This window comes from Prionailurus viverrinus, chromosome E2 (genome assembly GCF_022837055.1).
Source record: "Prionailurus viverrinus isolate Anna chromosome E2, UM_Priviv_1.0, whole genome shotgun sequence".
Classification (NCBI taxonomy): Eukaryota; Metazoa; Chordata; class Mammalia; order Carnivora; family Felidae; genus Prionailurus; species Prionailurus viverrinus.
Genome location: NC_062575.1, coordinates 5,872,489 through 5,891,181, shown reverse-complemented (window position 1 = coordinate 5,891,181; position 18,693 = coordinate 5,872,489). Strand labels below are relative to the sequence as shown.

At 51.5% G+C, this 18,693-nt stretch overlaps 1 protein-coding gene across 4 annotated transcripts in view; it reads left to right on the top strand.

Annotated features, from left to right (window-relative positions):
* CDH13 (cadherin 13) overlaps positions 1-18,693 on the top strand; it is a 1,034,896-nt gene that overhangs the window by 925,254 nt on the left and 90,949 nt on the right. For all 4 annotated transcript variants that reach the window (XM_047836387.1, XM_047836388.1, XM_047836389.1 and 1 more), the window contains 2 exons: positions 5,727-5,909; positions 13,151-13,404. In XM_047836387.1, the coding sequence (XP_047692343.1) occupies positions 5,727-5,909; positions 13,151-13,404 (437 nt within the window). The remainder of the gene's footprint in view (positions 1-5,726; positions 5,910-13,150; positions 13,405-18,693) is intronic.

Sequence of the window (18,693 nt, the reverse complement as noted above, 5' to 3'; positions counted from 1 at the left end):
GGGGTGAATCCTAATCCTAGGTAGAAGGAAACCAGATACGTAATACAGCTATACATTCTAATACAGCTATAGGCTAACATCATTTGCCTTGGCAATAAAGGGTCTGTTGTTAGAGCAAACCAGGGATACGCAAGTATGTGAGTGTCAAACGCTCCTAACTGAAAGGAGAGCTTTTCCACACCAATGCAGGGAAAGAAGATATCAACATAGATTATCCATTAAAAGCCAGACCCTGATAAGAACAGAGAGTCACAGGGGTTTAAACCATATTCTCCAATTTATTAGTAAGAATTTCATAGGATACAAAACAAAATCCCAAATCATCCCATCCTCACTAACAAATTCTGATTCCTTACTCCATGCCAGGCAACAAGATTCTTAAATATATTATCTTATTTCTAGCAATCACACTTTCTACCCATTAGGCTATCAGCAAGAGATTAGATTTTTCCAATGAGTTCTATCCTTTACGTAAATATAGACTCATAAAATTGTTTGCAAGTTAAATTTCTGATGATCTCTCCCTCACACTGTTAACCTCCCAGTAGAAATTTAAGTTTATCAAATTCTCTGGGATCTTAGCTTTTAATTTCCCAAAGCCAGGACCCAAATGACGACATCTCGACTTTTCAAGTTCACCATCCATGAAACGTCATGGTTGACAGTTCGTGAACCTGGACTCCAATCGTCAGGCAGGCAAGCTCGCAGATGTCCGGTCCCTTAAAGTCATGCCCTGTCACCTCTTCCCCACCTGTGGCTTTCTACTCTGCTCATTGTTATTTCCATCTTTGGGTTAACCTTAATCTAAAACCAGCCACTTGCTCTATGAGGAAGAGCATTTATTCTTCATGTAAAATAAAACAGAAGGCTCTCTTCCCCCTGGAGATGGATGACCTTTGTGGAAAGTCCAGGCATTCTCTTCCTAAACGTCCATCACAAAACTCCCCGCACGTCATCAAAGAAAGCAGAATGAAATACTCAGTTCCGAATAGAAGGGAGAGAGCTAATGAGCCTCACTATGTCCCAAGCCAGTCACCCGCATTGATTGCGTAAAAATACATTTTGCATCTGGTATTTGATTTGCCACACAGTTTAACAGAAAAGTGACTTTATCTATTTTTTTTCCAATTAGGGGAAGTAATGTTACAATCAATAATTCCTCCTGCTCTGGTGTGCTAAATTAATGTCTGTCTGTCTGTTTTTAAATCGCAAAGTGAGCATTGCTATAGAAATATAAAATGGTACTATTTCATTTTAATCTATTTAATTTTCCATCTTGAATTATATAATGGGGTTAAAACATTGAATAGAATTAATAGAATGAGTATTTAATTAAGTAATAATGAGTTTCTAAATGGATGCTCAAGGAAACTGACTTTGTAGTTTATGCAAGAATCAGATAATGGTCTTAACAAAGACTGTAATAATTGTGTTGAATGTTTTCTATATTTAAAGATTTTTTTTTTCTGAATTCTCTCAAGGGTAGATTTAAACACAGTCCAGTTCCTTGACTAGACTCGGCTTGGCTTTCATGGTAAATTCCAGTGCCTTTCCTTGGCCCCCAAAGCTTTGCATAATCTGAATCTGTCCTTCTCTGAAGTCCAGTGGGAAACAGTGGTCCCAGCCTCCCCCCATTCCGGGCACACCCACCTTCCCTCCCTTCTGCAAATGCGCATGCTCCCCCTGCCACTGGTCTTTGCTCCTGCTGTTCCAGATGCCAGAGCCACTCTCTCTCCTTTCACCCTACTAACTCCTCCTCTGCTTTCAGTTCTCAGGGAATCCCTCCCTAATGACCCTCCACAGCCTGGGTCAGGTACCCACTCCCTCTCACCAGCCCCCTTTCAAGCTACAGGCTCAGTGTTACTTTTTTTCCTAATATTGAACATAGGTTTATTACCAGACATATACCATGTCTGTTTTATTTTGTAGTGTATGACTAGAATTTAAGACTATATCATGCCTGGCATACAGAAGCCATTTCCCAAATATCTGTTGGCTGGATGTCTGTCTGGAAGAGCAATAGATGGCCAAATGGATAGAGAATGATGGACAAATGGATGGGTGGGTGGGTGGGTGGATGGATGGATGGGTGGATGGATGGATGGATGGATGGATGGATGGATGGATGGATGGATGGATTGGTGGGTGGATGGATGGGTAAGTGGATGGGTGGATGGATGGATGGATGGATGGATGGATGGATGGATGGATGGATGGGTGGATGGATGGATGGATGGATGGATGGATGGATGGATGGATTGGTGGGTGGGTGGATGGATGGATGGATGGATGGATGGATGGATGGATGGATTGGTGGGTGGATGGATGGGTAAGTGGATGGGTGGGTGGATGGATGGATGGATGGATGGATGGATGGATGGATGGATGGATTGGTGGGTGGGTGGGTGGATGGATGGATGGATGGATGGATGGATGGATTGATGGATGGATGGATTGGTGGGTGGATGGATGGGTAAATGGATGGGTGGATGGATAGATGGATAGATGGATAGATGGAGGGATGGAGAATGGATGGGTAGATGATGGATGGGTGGAAGGAAGATAAATGGATGGATACATGGATGGAGGATGGATGGAGAATAGATGGAAAATGATGGGTGGATGATAGAGGCGGCGTGGTTGGATGGTAGGTAAATGTTGCTGTGGACATATTACTAAATCTAAGGATATGTTAGGGCCACAGTACACACTGTGAGAATTCCTGTAATAATACCACCTTATTCCATTTAGAGACATTGGCTCGCACACTAAAAGGGTGTTTTATGCCATCCCCTATGGTATGTGCTCCAGACATTAAAAAAGAAGTGTCATGGGGGAAATCGGCACAGGTTTTTCCCACTTAGACATGGCCTAAATATCAATTTTAAGATCCATCCGTCCATCCATCAGATCTTCATGCATCCAGTACTGTGCTATGTACCGGGGATCAGGGCTGAGTCATCCAACAGTTACTATCGACACAGCATCCTCAAATCATAAGGAAAAAAGAACTTTCAGAGTCAAAGAAAATTTTGGTTTTTTCCCTCACATAAAAAAAAAAAAAATTTAAGCCCACGAAAATCTATTATGGCGGGAGGGACCAACGAAGGTGAAAGTACCTAAGATCGACAGAAGTTGTGATGCCGCCGTGCTAGAGACGTCCTGGAGAACAAAAGAGATCGGTCCATCCCTACCCTTCTGGAACATCAAGCAAGTAGCAGAATCAAGCAGCAGTCAACAAGCCAGTCCCTCTTACGGCTCCTGGCTAGCCACATCTCTCATATTTCCTCTTCCCTCGCCTTTGATGCCTATATTTAAGACCACTGATTCATTCAACAAATGCTTACTGTGTCCCCTCTCTGTACCTGGCATCATGTGAGGGGTCGGGGGGAGATCTGTGAACAAGGCAGACCACATAGGGCCTCCAGCCCCCTCAAATCGTGATCTGTCCTAGGTGTTCATCTCAGCAACGTGAACCTCATCTGCTTTGACAAAGCAGCTTCTCACCTCTGTGCTGGATGTAGCAGCATTTCTACAGGATGGATGGTTCCCAGCATCCTCTGGTCTCAGCGCTCCGTGTGCCTGCATAATTGCCCACTTGGGGTCCTAAGGTGCCAGTGTCAGAAAAGACACAAGGACAGGTTATGAGCTGAGGTCTGATGTGATCAGTAGGGACAGAGAACCGGTCATCAGGCTCTGGACCCCAGCAGGGGTGAAGGACGGACCTAAGTGATGCGGGTCTTGAGTAATAGAACTTGTTAAAAGCAGCGTTTACAGGAATCCAGGCGACGCGGACTTGACCTTTGGTTCACTGAATGACTCTGGGCTTCCCTTGCTTCTCTGCCTATTTCTTCACCCATATCTGAACGTTCTTGACCTTGGACTCTATCATGCTTCTCTCAACCCAAATTGTATACTAAAATTATCTGGACACGGGCACCTGGGTGGCTCGGTCGGTTAAGCATCTGCCTCTTGGTTTTAGCTCAGGTCATGATCTCATGATTCATGAGTTCAAGCCCCACAGCAGGTTAGGTACTGACAGCATGGAGCCTGCTTGGGATTCTCTCTCTCTCTGTGTCTCTCTTTCTCTCTTTCTCCCTCTGTCTAAGTAGATAAATAAACTTAAAAAAAAAAAAAAAAAGAATGATCTGGACAGGTTAAGAAAGTACAGAATCTCAGACTTTACCCCAAACTCACTGAATTGGAATAGAGCCTGGTTAGTTAAAAACAAAACAAAACAAAACAAAAAGCCCCTGAAAAGATTCTAATGTGCAAACAGAGCTGAAAACCACCTGTCTAGGCTTACGCTTAGGAATTCCATGATTTTTGTGAGAAGGAGGGAAAGATAGAAGGAAGAGCCTCCTAGACAGGAATCAGGTCAACTTCCTTGTCTCCCGGAGCCGTATCCATGTGACAGCGTCTTCCAGACCTCCCTGGTCTGGCCACTTTCCATCCTGCCATCATGTTCCAAGAATTTCCCAGCGTCCCTTTCAGAGAAAAGGAAACAACCCACCCGGGTTTGCTGAGGTGTGGTAGACAAATTAGTTCCCGTCCCCGCCCCATCCCCCCCCAAGGCATCAAGATTAAGGCTTATGATTAATGATTTGCAAGTCAGTTAATCAGCCACCGCCTCTGAAACCTCATCTCTCAAATTACTTTTCTCTGAACACAAGGGCTTTCTGACACTGTCTCACTGTCTCTAGATTCACTTGGCTACTAATTGAAATTCCAAGATATTTCTTCTTGTTGTCAGCTTATTGGTATTACTTGTCTGTAAAATATTTGCAAACAGATTACTATTCACGTGTAGTGTGTCAGAGGTAAGCACCAAAACAATACTTTATGCTTCCAGCTCGAAGGAATGTGCTAATGATAGCTCGTGAAATTCTCTATCTCTGGGAAAGCTGATTTTTCATTTATTGATTTATTTCCACCACACCTACTTGCAACACGTATGTGAGATGTATTACAATAAAAACACAGGTACAACAAGGCTTCAAACAACTGATTTATAAGTTTCCGTAGAAAACGTTTTGTTTTGTTTTGTTTAAGTCATGGGGAAGGAGTGGGACTTTCTTCCTTCCAGGAGATGGTGCGGTCGAGCAGAGGCTGTGGAGTCCAACACGGGCGGTGGGGGGGGGGGGGGGGGGGGGGGTGGCGGGCTCCAGTTCCAGTCCCTCCACACACCAGGGAGACACACACTGGCTCCCCGGTTACCTTGGTTACCTTGTGGTTTAGGGTAGATGACGCTGCAAGAGCAAAGGCAGACAGAATTGCATAAAGGCTCAACCTCCATAGACGTCTGTCTCTCCTTCAACAACAGCTCCCAGGACGGTGTTCTTCTCCTTGTGGGGACTCAGGACCCACGCTCCTCCCCCCGTAGCCGTACCCTGCCCTGGGGTCCTGTGGTTGCCTGGGTTCCGATAGAGGGCAGGAGAGAGGCACAGAGAAGAGACCGCTGCCCCCAGCTGGCAAACATCACATCTGGCCACATCCAGTAGGGGAGAAGGCAGTCTCATGGCCTCACCTAAGTACAAGGAAGGCAGAGGGAGGGAGCGGACCATCTGCCAGCACAGCACAGCTCCGTGACCTGCCTGCATTATTGTTTACTGTGAAACGAGGTGATGCGGGTAACGTACCCACTACCGGGCCCACGGTATGAGCCCCGCAAAGGGTCTTTGCTGTTCTTTCCAAAGAGTGACAGTAACCATCTGCTCTGTTTGCAGTTTCAAGCCACCGTCGAGGAAGGAGCCGTGGGGGTTATCGTCAACCTGACAGTGGAAGACAAGGACGACCCCACCACGGGCGCATGGAGGGCTGTCTACACCATCATCAACGGAAACCCTGGGCAGAGCTTCGAAATCCACACCAACCCTCAGACCAACGAGGGCATGCTGTCCGTCGTCAAAGTAAGGGCGCTTCCGGGCTCCTCCCTCCACCAGGCAGAGGGCCCCCCTGCTGGGGAAGGTCAAGGAGAAGTCAGCCCTGCTGACTCCTTTTGGAATTGAAAACAGAAAAAGGGGCTCACAGCTTAAGGGTGAACTTGTATCCTCACAGCCACGAAACCAAGCTGTTTTACGGGTTCTAGGAAACTCAAACTTACGTGTAACCTTCAAAAAAATCCCACACTTAATTTTTAAATGAGATTCTCCGCACATCTGATCGTGAATTATCAAAGATATGCAAAAATGGGATATGTGAAGGTTTTTTAAAGATCTGTGATCAAAACTGTGGATCATTACAGGACGCTTGAGTGGCTCGGTTGGTCGAGCGTCCGACTCTTGATTTTGGCTCAGGTCATGATCCCAGGGTCGTGGGATGGAGCCCCGTGCTGAGCGTGGAGCCTGCTTAGAATTCTCTCTCTCTCCCTCTGCCCCTCTCCCTTGTTGGCACATGTGCTCTCTCTCTCTCTCTCTAAAAAAAAAACAAAGAGAGAGAGAGAGAGATCATTACATTTCTTCTTGGTTTTTCCTTAGCACAATGTCAGTTATTCACTTAAAAACAGGAGATAAAGGGCGACAGACCCTTAGCACCTGTGCAAGTGTCCTGGGGCTGCCTTAACAAATGACCACAAACTTGGTGATGTAGGGCAACACACACTCACATTCTCTTACAGTTCTGGTGGCCAGAGCACTAAGATCAGTTTCACGAGGCTGAAGTTGGCAGGACTGGTTTCTCTTGGGGACGACCTATCTCCTCATCTTTCCCAGCTTCCGGAGGCCACCCACATTCCTTGGCTTGTGGCCCCGTCTCATGTCTTCAGTCAGGGGACAGCAGCACCATATTTCTCTCTGGCTCTGAGTCTCTGCCACCATCTCACATCTGTTTCTTCCTTTGACTTCTCTGCCTCCCTCCTTTGAGGACCTCTGGGATTCCATGGGTCCCCCTGGATAATCCAGGATCCCCACAACGAGGTCCTTTAGCCTAATCGCATGTGCAAAGGCCCCGTTGCCACGTAAGGTCATATATTCACAGGTTGCGGAGACTGGCACATGGTCATTCTGGAAGGTCATTATCCAGCGTAGCGTGGGGATAATCCTCAGGACCCACTGAGGACGGCACATCTCGGAGGATGAGAGGCTGGGTTTCTCCCGAGCCCTGCCCTTTCCAATACTTCCTTTACATTGAACTTCAGCTGCCTGGCTGAGAAGAACAGCCCCTGGGTCTTCCCAGGTCTCCTTCCCTAGTAACACAGGCACGGGCGGAGTTGTTAGGAGATCCTGGCACTGCCCTCCCAGTGCACCCAGCCGTGCACTTTCACAAGTCGTGAAAGTCACAAACTAACGCAGCCTCTGCCTGTCCTCTGCGGCTAGCCTGGGTCTATACAAGCCGCCGGACAATTTTCCGAACCTGCGGCTGGAAAACAGCATTTGGGTGAATATGCATCCCCATCATAGATCCTGGAACAGCACAGTCGTCCCCGTTCTGTTTGCTGCAGCTTGAGGGACAGAAAATCCAAGAGAACCAGAGTCACGAAGGCGCGTCCTCCCCTCCCCACCTTCCCACACGGGCCCTCACTGCTGAGTCTGAAACGTTAGCACGCAGAAGCATCACCAAGGATGCTAGTCCCGACCCAGGTTCCTGGGCCCACACCACGCCTGCTGGGTAACCATGTGAGGGAGGGAGGTGTTCACCGAGCCCGGCCTCGCGGATGACCACTGCGGAGGGCGAGTTTCCACCTGCAGATTCCGCGACACCTGGGGCTCCCTCTGGGCCTCAGTTTGACCAGGGAGTGGACTTCCTTTGCTTCAGAATTGGGATGGAGACTCCGCCTCCCTCCGGCTGCCCGCCACGTGAATTCCTCCAAAGGGCCTTGGACTCTCTCGGCTTCTCAGTCCACCAAGGTCAAAGCCCCCGGGCAGCTTTCCGCAGGCAGGCCTGGCCTTGTTCCCGCCAGTGCACGAGTTAAAAATGCCTTCAGGTCAAGTACCGAAATACCAGGCTGATAGTGGCTTAAATACTAAAGAGAATTTAATGATTTCCATGACTAGATGAAGGTAGGCCAATCTAGGATTGACTGGCAGCTCAGGGTGTCAGAGAGGCATCAGGGGGCACAGCAGATGCCTCTGACTTTTTCCTCATGGTCATAAAATGGCTGCCAAAGTTCCAGGTAGCACATCTTCCCGCTGCTGTGTTCTAAGGCTGGAAGCAAGGAGACAGCCAGGCAAGAAACAGAGAGAGAGAGAGAGAACTCTCAAGCGTCGTCCCCCCCCCACACACACACCGCCGCCTTCAGGGAAGAAAATACCTTTTCCACTGGTTTCCCAGGCAACTTCCCATGATGTTTCATTGCCCAGATAACATATGCCCACCCTCAGCTGCAGGGAAGGCTCTGCAATCTAAATCTGGCCTTTGGGGCTTCTGCAGGAAGAGATGGGGAGGGGGTGGGAGGTGGTCTTTGGGCAACCAGCCATGAGCAGTCCCGCCCTAACAAGTTGGCAGTCCACATACGGAGGAACCAGCAGAAATTTCAGGACTGTGTGGTTCCCAGGGGAATCCTACCTCCCTGCAGGACCAAATCCTAACAGTTCCAGAAAGCAAGAACCTGTCTCCTTGTAAGAGCTTCTGGTCAGGCATGCTCTTAGCTGCTTTGTAAACCTATTCCAAAACTGTCAGAGAGTTACCCTTTCGGCTGAATATAATCTACCCTGTATTTTAAGCCTGTTTTCTCTTTTGTCCTCAGAGGGGAAGGAAACATCCAGAAAGCCTTGATCCCCAAAGCGATAATAGGCTTAAAAGTCACTGTAAGATCACTTCCAAATCCTCCCTCTATCAGACAACAAACCCCAGGCTCTTTACCTCCCCCCACCCCACCCCACCCCCACGCTGTGTGGGATGGCTTTTCCAGCCTCTAAACCCCGCAGGACACTGGTCCACACCCACTCTTGACCCTCAATGAAATATTAATTGAATCGAATCTCTGTAACTTTATTGGAAGTGTTTTCAATTTCCTCCCATCCCTGACACAGAGACCCTGCACCAGACAAATCACATTAATGAGGTCACATGCCCGAGACAAAGGAGGGTTTCTTACTCCAGCGTGACCCAGGGCAGGGTACAAGAGCAGAGACCCACGTTTTGCCAGCTCCCCAGCGGCCTGGCCCGGGGAACGCGCAAATGGAATCACTACAGCCTAATTCCGCACAGGGCAGATGGGGTGAGCGAGCGAGGGCACTGCCCTGCAGAAAGGCAGCATGCGACTCACGGCCCCTCTGCCCTGCCTCCGTGGCACTGTTCCCGTCTCTACCCCTCGAAGGCCAGTGTTCTGCCCAGGGCATGTCGGCCTGGGGACGTACTTGGAGACGGGCTGGCGAGCAGGGCCTCCCATCTTTTTCTTCGTGGCCATCTTACCAGCTTCTTCTTATCCTGGCGGCTCCAGACCAAGGTCTGTGGGAAACGCACCACAGCTCCCTAGCCTCTCCCAGGGTCCCTTGCTCCAGTGCTTACCAGGCCAAGATTGCGGGAAGGGCAGGGACAAGCGTGCAGCAGCCCACGGGCCCAATGGTGACCGAGCACCAGGGCCAGACCTTGACCTGCACCCCTCTGTATTGGGGAGCGAAGGTGTCCCTTGCACACCTATGAAGCTGCGTTCCATCCCAGTGTGAATAAATCGGCCCAGAGTGGAGCAGAGGACCAGGTCCCTGTCAGCATCACACTCGGTACAAACAGCGGCTTATTATTGGCTCCGATTTTCTCGTCAGGCTTCCGGGGCCAAAACATCCCTCTGTGCCACTTATGTGCTGTGTGACTTTAACTGAGTTGTTCAACCTCTCTGAGCCTGTTCCCTCATCTACAAAATGGGAATAAAAACACCCACTATCACGAGGTAAAGTGAGGCTTGGGTGAGGTGATGCACACAGGGCCCTCCAGGCACAGGCAGGTGCACAGTAAGGGATAAATAATGTCACGGCAAATAGGGACGTTTGGTGGTAAAGATCAAATATATATATTTTGGGGGTCAGAGGGCTCTAGGTGCCCCACTGTTATGGGTCAAATTATGCCCCCAAAGAAGAGCTATTTTGGAGTCCTAATCCTCAGACCCTGTGAAGGTGGCCTTCTCTGGAAGCAGTCACTGCAGATGTGATTAGCGAAGATGAGGTCATGGTCGAGTGGCGGGGCGGGGGGGTTGCCCTAGGCCAGCATGACCGTGTTCCTGTAAGAAGTCGGCTGTATGAGGGCAGATACACCCAGGGGAGAATGCCGTGCAATAGCAGAGGCAGAGAAGGGAGAGGCACAGGGACGAGGCAGGCTCCCCTAGAGCTTCCCGAGCGAGCATGGCCCTGCTCGCATTGGACTCTGCACTCCTGGTCTCCAGAACTGGGAGACGGTGGATTTCTGTTGTCTTAAGCCACCCAGTCCTTTGGTGCGGCCGCCCTGGGAAACTGAGGCACCCACCAGACTCCCTTACGAGGTCGCAGCTGCCACTCCAGAGCCTCGAGTGCTGGCAGATCACCGTCCGAGCCTCTGCTGCCCAGCAGAACTGCCCTTACCAAAAGGGGAGCCCCCCAGCCAGGAAGGTTAGGCCCTGCCAGCTGGAGAGAGCCTGCCGCCTGGGCCTGCTCTCAGGGGCAGGAGGGTGCAAAAGACCAGCCCCTGCCTTGAGACGGGGCTGACCTACTGGTGCAGTGAAAGCGCCAGGACCCCCGTGGCACTGGGCTGGAGCTGGGCTCCAGCGGGGACCACGTCCTGGCTCGTTCCCTCTCTTCTGAGAAGATACGCCAGTCCATCATACTCAGAACCCCTGCCTCAGGCTCTGCTTCCAGACTCAGCTGGAGTCTCGGGGAACCCAAATAGAGATATCACACACACACACGCAAACATCTCTGACAGAAACATACATGCACGTCTAACATAAATACATCGAATATGTAAATCCATGTGTATACATGGTTAATGCTAAAGGCACCCATATACTTATCCAACATGAATACACACACATAGAGAAACACACACTCCAGCCGTACAGTTCAAAGGCCCTGCGTAAATAATCCAGGCCACCTCCACTCGAGATTCCGATCTTCCCTCCTGCCTGGTCTGCCCCACTCCATCCTGCTGCAGGTGGCTCAAGGGGCCCTCAAACCCAGGCCCAGATTCTGCTCTGAGGAGCCCTCCGAAGCTAACAAACCAAAGAAACCCCCGCCTGGTGACATTTTCACCGTGGTGGAAAATTCCGTCGGGCTGGATTTCGGATTTCACACATGCCCGCATGCTAGTTAACTTGACCTCCAGAAGCCAGCTGTGTTGCCAGGAGCCAGAGCTGGTGTGAGAGAAGCCCTCTGGCCCTGAGGTGCACCCCCCTCGGTCTGCCCCGCACTGGGGTGGGGGAAGGAGGCTCCCAGAGACAGAGCTCCTCCCGTCAGCCCTGCTCAGAGCGCCGAGTGCAGGGTGGTCCCGACCCAGCGCGCCGAAGTCTTCCCCCTCTTCGGTGTCCTACTTGGGATGAATGACTGTGTTCCCAGCATGGCGATCCCCTGGCCCCTGTTGGAAATGGACTTCCCTGAGGTTGCGTATTTAGCCCGTCACTCGGGATGGACAGAAGTTAGAAAGGGACAGAGCGGTGAAGTATTCTTGTATTACCCGGATGGGACCAAATAACGCCTGGGTAGCTCCTAGGTGCCAAGAGCTTTGTATCTGTTAACTCGGAAGGTCCCTCTGGGAGTTGTTACAGGTGGGGGGTGGGGGGTGGGGGGTTGGGGGGGGGGTCCCGTCCCGTTACAATCAGGAAGCACTCCCGCGTAGGCACGTCAGCATTTCCTCTGCGTGTGCGTGTGCGCGCCCGTGTGCGCGTGCGTGCACTTCTGCGCGTGTGGGGACCCCTGTGTGCGTGTTGGCTGCGATCGTTACGGAAGGTTACCGCAAGTCAGTCCAGCTCACCCAGCGGGTTTCAATCCCAGCTCTCGCCCCTGTGGGGCTCTGCCCCCACTTCCCGTGGCCCTTACAACCTGGGAGGTCATTTGCTTCCTTCTAGTCGAGTGTGAATCAACTCCGTGCACCCGCTATGGTCCTGTCCTCACAGCAGGAGTATCCATATGTCACGGGTCTGAGGAGTTGGCTACTCATTCTCCCACGAAACATTAGGGAAATAACTTGAAATAAATAACGTGCCCTCGTCAGACCTGAACGTCTCCCCACGCACCCCCAGGGACAGGAAATGTCACTCCTACATCATCTAGTGGTTTGGGAAGGGAGTGGCCAAGTGACTGTCATCTGGCACGTTCTGTGATGGGCAGGACCACCTTATGAATAGTGTCTACAGTGGGGCTTCTTTGACATGATCTGATTTCCTCTGCACAGCAGCTGGGAGAGGCGGGTACTACAAGACCCCTTTGCAAAATCACCTCGGTGGACCCCATCTCAGTGACCCTGGGGCCAGAACAGTCCACCATCATGTTGGACGGTCCCTGGCATGGCCGTGTGTCTGGTCATCACTGCCTCTACCCAGTATGTGGCCACCGAGCCCCCAAGTCATGGTGACAATTGAAAATCCCCCCCCCCACACACACACACATTTTCAAATGCCCTCAGGTAGGGAAGGGCGCAGAGGCTTAACCCCACGTGTTTCCAATCCTCTCCAGCCCTTTTCCCTACGAGACGCCCTCCCGGGAAGCGTGCCTGTGCCAGAGAGCTGTAGAGACCCCAGCCTCAGACCTTGCAGCGAGTGGGAGGGAAACGGTGCAAATGGGACTTGGGGCCTTTTCCATTCTATCTCCCATGGTAACGGAGGCAGGGCTGCCCCGAAGCTGGCAAAGCTTCGGCTTGAGTCGTTCATGCCCCCAACCCCCTCCGAGTGGCGGCGTCTTGTGGCTACAGGTCACAGGTAGGAAGCCTTTTAGTGTCAGCGTGGCCAGGGCGTCGCCTAAAGAGATCGCAACGGGGGACCCCAGGTCTCTGGGGCTCACGTAATGTGTTGTCATTTATTTCTTCATCTAAAAAAAAAAACAAACAAACAACCTTCCATCCCGATTTTTGTATCTGTGTGCTTCGTATTCCTTTTCTTAAGGGGGACCCCAAATTGCACTAAGGTTGGCCCACAAATCCTGGACCCGTCCCTAAAATCCACCCCAGCCCGTGGGATGTCAGAGTGCTTGGTGCAAAGGCGCCTGCCCTTGTAACAGATTCACATGCTCAGCCTCCTCCCCCTGCTTTCCAGCCTCTGGACTACGAGATCTCCGCCTTTCACACCCTGCTGATCAAAGTGGAAAACGAGGACCCGCTGGTACCCGACGTCTCCTACGGCCCCAGCTCCACGGCCACCGTCCACATCACTGTCCTGGATGTCAACGAGGGTCCGGTTTTCTACCCGGACCCCATGATGGTGACCAGGCAGGAGAACATCTCTGTGGGCAGCGTGCTCCTGACCGTGAATGCCACGGACCCAGATTCCCTGCAACATCAAACCATCAGGTGGGTGAGCGGCTCCCTAACCGGAGGGCGGAGGCAGGCAGGAGTTGCGTTTCTTTTCCGGATGCAGGCCTGGCTGTCCGGAGCAAACTAGCCTTGCGGTAAATTTGTTGGTGATCTGGGCGAGTGGGAGGCACAGGGCACGCTGAAGAGCTCCTGGCCGATCACGTCAGGACGAGGCTGACTCTCCAGGGATGCTGCCTCCACACCTGATGCCGGGGAGGAGGGTGGCCTCCGGGCAGTGTTCCCAAATGGCCAGAGGGGTCTGCCAGTGCCAAGCACAGGCTCTGAAAAAAAGAAAAGGGAGCCACCACGTCTGGCCCCCCCTGCATCTCAGACACTCGACCCATTGTCTCGCCACCATGACTTTGGAAGTCAGCACTGGCTGACTCCACATACAGATAAGGGTATTGCGAATTCAGAGAGGTTCAGTACCTAGCCCGAGGCTGCCCAGCCTAGTAGCAGAGGAATCAGACTAGAAACAGGACGGTCTGCAAAGTCCGTGCTCTCTGCTCAGTGCCGTGGACTCGGAAGCATCAGAGCGGGGGGAGCAGACATTGCGGGTACTTAGAAAGGGAACGATGGGGTTAGGTTTCCAACAGATAAATGGCAAGCCAAACAAACAACAACAAAAAATCGTCTTCAAAATTTCCGTCTTCGTTTCTTGAGCTCTGTCGGGTGCTTAGAAAGAAGGTGTTGTCGCGACAAGATTTAATTAAATGATCGTGACTTAGGGCACTAGGCTTGACCGGCTGCTCTCGTTGGTACCGTGTTTCGCGGCAAGCTGAAATCGACATGCAGGTCCAAACGCCCGCTCGTCTCCGCACAGGAAAGGTATTAATCTTTCTTTTCCAAAACCTAATCTTCTTCTCGTAGGAGGAACAGATAATCAAGTATTAGATGCACTTGTAATAAACACGTGTCGTATTTTCCTGATTTGAAACACCTGGAAACGTGTCCCGGTCTCCACACAGCCACTTTACCGCGGAGCGAGCTGGCAGACGCGCGGCTCACGTTCGTTTCCGATCCCAAAAGGGGATTTATTTTCACAACAAAACTTTCTGAAATGCGAGGTGAACTAGATAAAGGTGCGAACTGTACCAAATCCTGTAATAACGTGACTCGGAAATTGCCCTCTTTTTTCTCTCTCTTTCTCCTTTTCCTGCTGGGTACCTGGCAGAGGAAAGATACAATTTAAATATCAAAGAGAAAGCTTTCCTTAAGTCCTTAGGTGGGGAAACTGGTAGCTTAACAGGCAAACGTACAAATTCAGGATGTCTTTAGGGAAGCTTTCCTGTCACTATGTATTTCTACAGCAGGAGCAGAAGAGGGGACTCTGGGTGGGGGAGAGAGCGAACTTCCACGGGCTTGATGTTCCTGAACCCAGGGCTCTGCCCTTGCTGCGTGACTTGGGATGTTGCCCGTCTTGAAAGTGGTAACTTGGTGGGGGTGGGGGGACAGATGCGGTGACAGACAGAGAGCTGGGTCTGTCCAGGTTCTTTGTTTGAGACCAGCTCTGGCTGACTTAGGCAAAAGGAGGAATCTGCTGGTGGAGGGCTTATTGAACATGTTTAGAACCAGGCCCAAGGGGCCCCTGGGTGGCTCAGTCGTTAAGCATCCTACCTCGGCTCAGGTCATGATCTCGCGGTTCATGGGTTCGAGCCCCACCATGGGGCTCTGTGCAGAACAGCTTGGAGCCTGGCACCTGCTTCGGATTCTGTGTCTCCCTCTCTCTCTGCCCCTCCCCCACTAGTACTCTGTCTCTGTCTCTGTCTCAAAAATAAATAAACATTTAAAAAAAAACAAAACAGGCCCGAGATAGCACAGGAACTCGGGCATTGCAGAGTCTCTAGGGGATGGGAAATGATGGGTTGGCACAGCCCGACCTCACAGGGAGAATGAACTACCTTCCGCCATTTCCCACAGCCTGTGCCCCTCACCCACAGGGGCTCACATGCTGGGGGGCCGGGGGATGTTGCCTGAACTGCAGTCAGGAGCCTCCCAACTCAGGGCACCTGACGGTCCATGGAGATGATGCTCTCACATGCGGGCAGCTGACAGGGAGGGAGGAAGGAGGTCCCATCCTGTGGATGGAACATGGAACTGAGAAGGTGGGCCAGACCCCAGAGAGCAGGTCCAGCAGATGGAGGGAGGGACGGGATTCTGGTCTGCAGAGGGAGGGGGTACTGGCAAGAGCCAAGCCCCTGAGACGTATCAAGACCAGGGTACGAGCCACTGGAACAGGGTACAGGCGTCCCCTGTTCTACCACGGGCGGGACGTCAGTGGAGAAAGCCGTGTGTTGATCACTGGAGGGGAAGCTCGAGGGAAAACGCACAAGTTTGGAACGCTCTGAAGAGCTTCGTGTTTCTACCGTCCGTCACTACAGGTATGACCCATGTCATGAGTTGCCAGGACCGTCCTCGGAGTGGCCTAGCCCAAGGCGGCCTCAATTGATGGGGACGCGGGGACTCAGCATGAGAACGCAGGTGCTCAGAGCATGTCCTTTTTGCATCTTTTGGCTCTGCTGTCCCCTGCAGTCGGCCACATCCTCAGCCACGTCTGTAGGGAGACGAGCAATGCCGGTCCTCGGCCCCAGCGGCATGCTTCCCAATCGAAAGTTCGAGCCCAGGGCCAGGCTTGGGTCTCACAGAGCCTAGTTGGACGCACGGCCCATCTCTGAGCCCCACAGAACAGCAGGGGGGTAGAGTGTCCCCACCGTGGGCCCCAGGTCCCATCACGACCACCAAAGGAGTTCAGGGGGCTCTTCCCAGGAGATGAGAATGGATGCTGTGTCATCAGGACCCACAGAGTCACTGTGACCAAGTCCAATTTTTGAGTCCCCTCAGGAAATACCACTGAAGTGTCTCTCTGTGGCTGGTTTGCCTAAGAGTTCTAGCATTTACAAATTGAGCTGAGCAGTGTCCGGAGAAACCCCTCTTCCAGCCTTGAAACAAAGTAAATGTGTGTGTGTGTGTGTGTGTGTGTGTGTGTGTGTGTGTGTGTGTGTGTGTCTCACACTCTTCTCTCTCTGGCCAGACTCCTCACACACGTCCCTTCCTGCTGGGGCCACACAGTGGCCCAGAAGTGCCCCCCATTTCTCAGCCTGGCACTGACCAGGCCCCCTGCTGCTGGTTCTGAGCTCATCCAAGGCACGGACAGCCGTGTCACTGACAGGTTGAGCCATTGTCACAGGAAACTTTTGGGAGAAGAGGTCTGTTAATTACTTGCCGCCCTTGATCCGACACACTGAGAAGCGCTGTCCCTGAGGGGCTGTGTGTGCAGGGGGTGAGGAGGGCGGCAGGGCGGGGCCCACCAGGCTGGGACCCAGGTCTCTGACGACCCGCGCTTGGCTGCCCAAAATTCTCCAAAAGGCACGGTGACCTTGTGAGCGGTCCTGTTATTGTTGTCTTAGTGATGCTTTGGGGAGCAGGCATGGGAAGAGGGAGGGAACCCTTCATCCCAAGGAGCGCTCTGAGTTCAGATGACAGAGGTGCGCATAAGATGCTGTCCCAGCCGTCCTGCCCCGGAGGGTGTCCATCCCGTCAGAACCACTGCCTTGAGTTCTGCCACCATGCAGGTCGTGGCAGGTGCCCCTGTCTGTGTGTGTGACTCTGTGTTTGTCCGTGTAGCTTTCTCTCTGTGTCCCTCTCTGTTTGTGCCTGCCTCCCTTGGTATATCGTTTGCTCTGTCTGTCCCTTCCTCGTCTCCCTCTCTGTGGCTCTGCCTCCCTCTCCCTGGCACCCACCCCATCACTGCCTCTCTGTCTCTCTCATCCGCTCCCCGCTGTCTGGTGTTCTGCCCCGTCCCCTTCCTCCCCGCTCTCCTCCTCCCCCTCCCTCTCCCTCCTCCTCCTTTCTCTGCCTCTCCCCACCACCACTTGGTGAATCTCTATCAATACTGCATTCCCAGATGCTCTGTGACCCCGCCCCAAAAACCCTACTTTCGTCTCAAGTGACTCACCAGGCACTGGGAGCCTTGACAGGCACGTGGCCTCTTCCCTGAGGGCAGGCTCCCTCGCCCTCAAAGCAGGACACCTCCTCCCCACCCCCAGCCCCCACAGAACTTAGGAACTTCTAACTAATTCCCGTCCTGGCTGGCATCCCGTCTCCCATGATGCAAGGCGTGTCTCGTCTCGGCCCCATGTTGGCAATGCTGGCCCCCGCTAGGGACGCTTTCATCACACCAGGGAACAGTAAAGTCTGTGAAAGGCGCCTTGATCTCTGAGAAGCCAGCAACGCTAAAGACAGGAGGTGTCCAGGCATCAGAGTGAATACTCTCACTAAAAAGCCCGAGTTATTAAGACTTGTTAAAAAGCCCGTCGCATTGCGCTCTTAGCCAAATCAAAATGGACATCAGTGGGCTGGTGACAGATGAAATTCTTCTTTTTAATGACTTGTATCTTCTTATCCTTATTATAAAGTTAAGATAGTTCATGGAGGAGACTTTTGAAAAGGCAGTTAAGAATAAGGAAGATGATAAAGAATCCGTAATAGCTCCTATAATACCCTCTTAACAACTTGGGTATAGCTCCCTCAGTCACGTGTGAGGGGGCTTCCGCTTTTATTACCGGAATTGGCTCTCATCACCCGTCCTGTTCTGGAACCTTCTGTGCCTCCTTCCCAGTATATGGCGAAGAGCTTTTCCATGTCAAGACACAGCCATTATTATTAATTGCTTGATAGTATTCTCTTATTCTATTACATGAATGTTCTCATTTATTCATTCATCTCCTTGTTACTGGATATTTAGAGTGTTTCCAGTTGCATGCAATCATTTTTCTAGAAAGGTCAGTGGCCATGCTTATAGCTAAATTGTCTAATGCATCATTAATTTCCTGAAGAATTTTTCGAAAGCTCTTCGAGCCAAAGGATGCGTATTGTTAATGCCTTTTGTCATCTAAAAACTTACTTGTTTTTTATACCGAAATTTATATTGTCCCTTATGATTTGAATCGATGTCATGATTAGAAAGCTCCTCTGCTCCCAGGTCGTGTCGATACTGACGTGTTCTGAAACAGAGCCCCTCTCTCCCCACCACCCTGGCCCCCTCCAGACAACGCTCCTGCCTTCTGGGGGAACCCTGTCTCCACGTCCGTGAGACAGGAGCCAGACATTTCTCCGTGACATTTTGGGGTCTCTAATGAGGAGCAGGCTTGTGCAACAGAAACTATTGGCTAATTACTGTCAGAAGGAGCAGCTCAATGATGATTATGCTAATATGGGAATGACTGCCCGACGTTCTCCAGCAGCAACGTGAATAGCAGGGACTAATCCCGGCATCCTGTCTGTTGA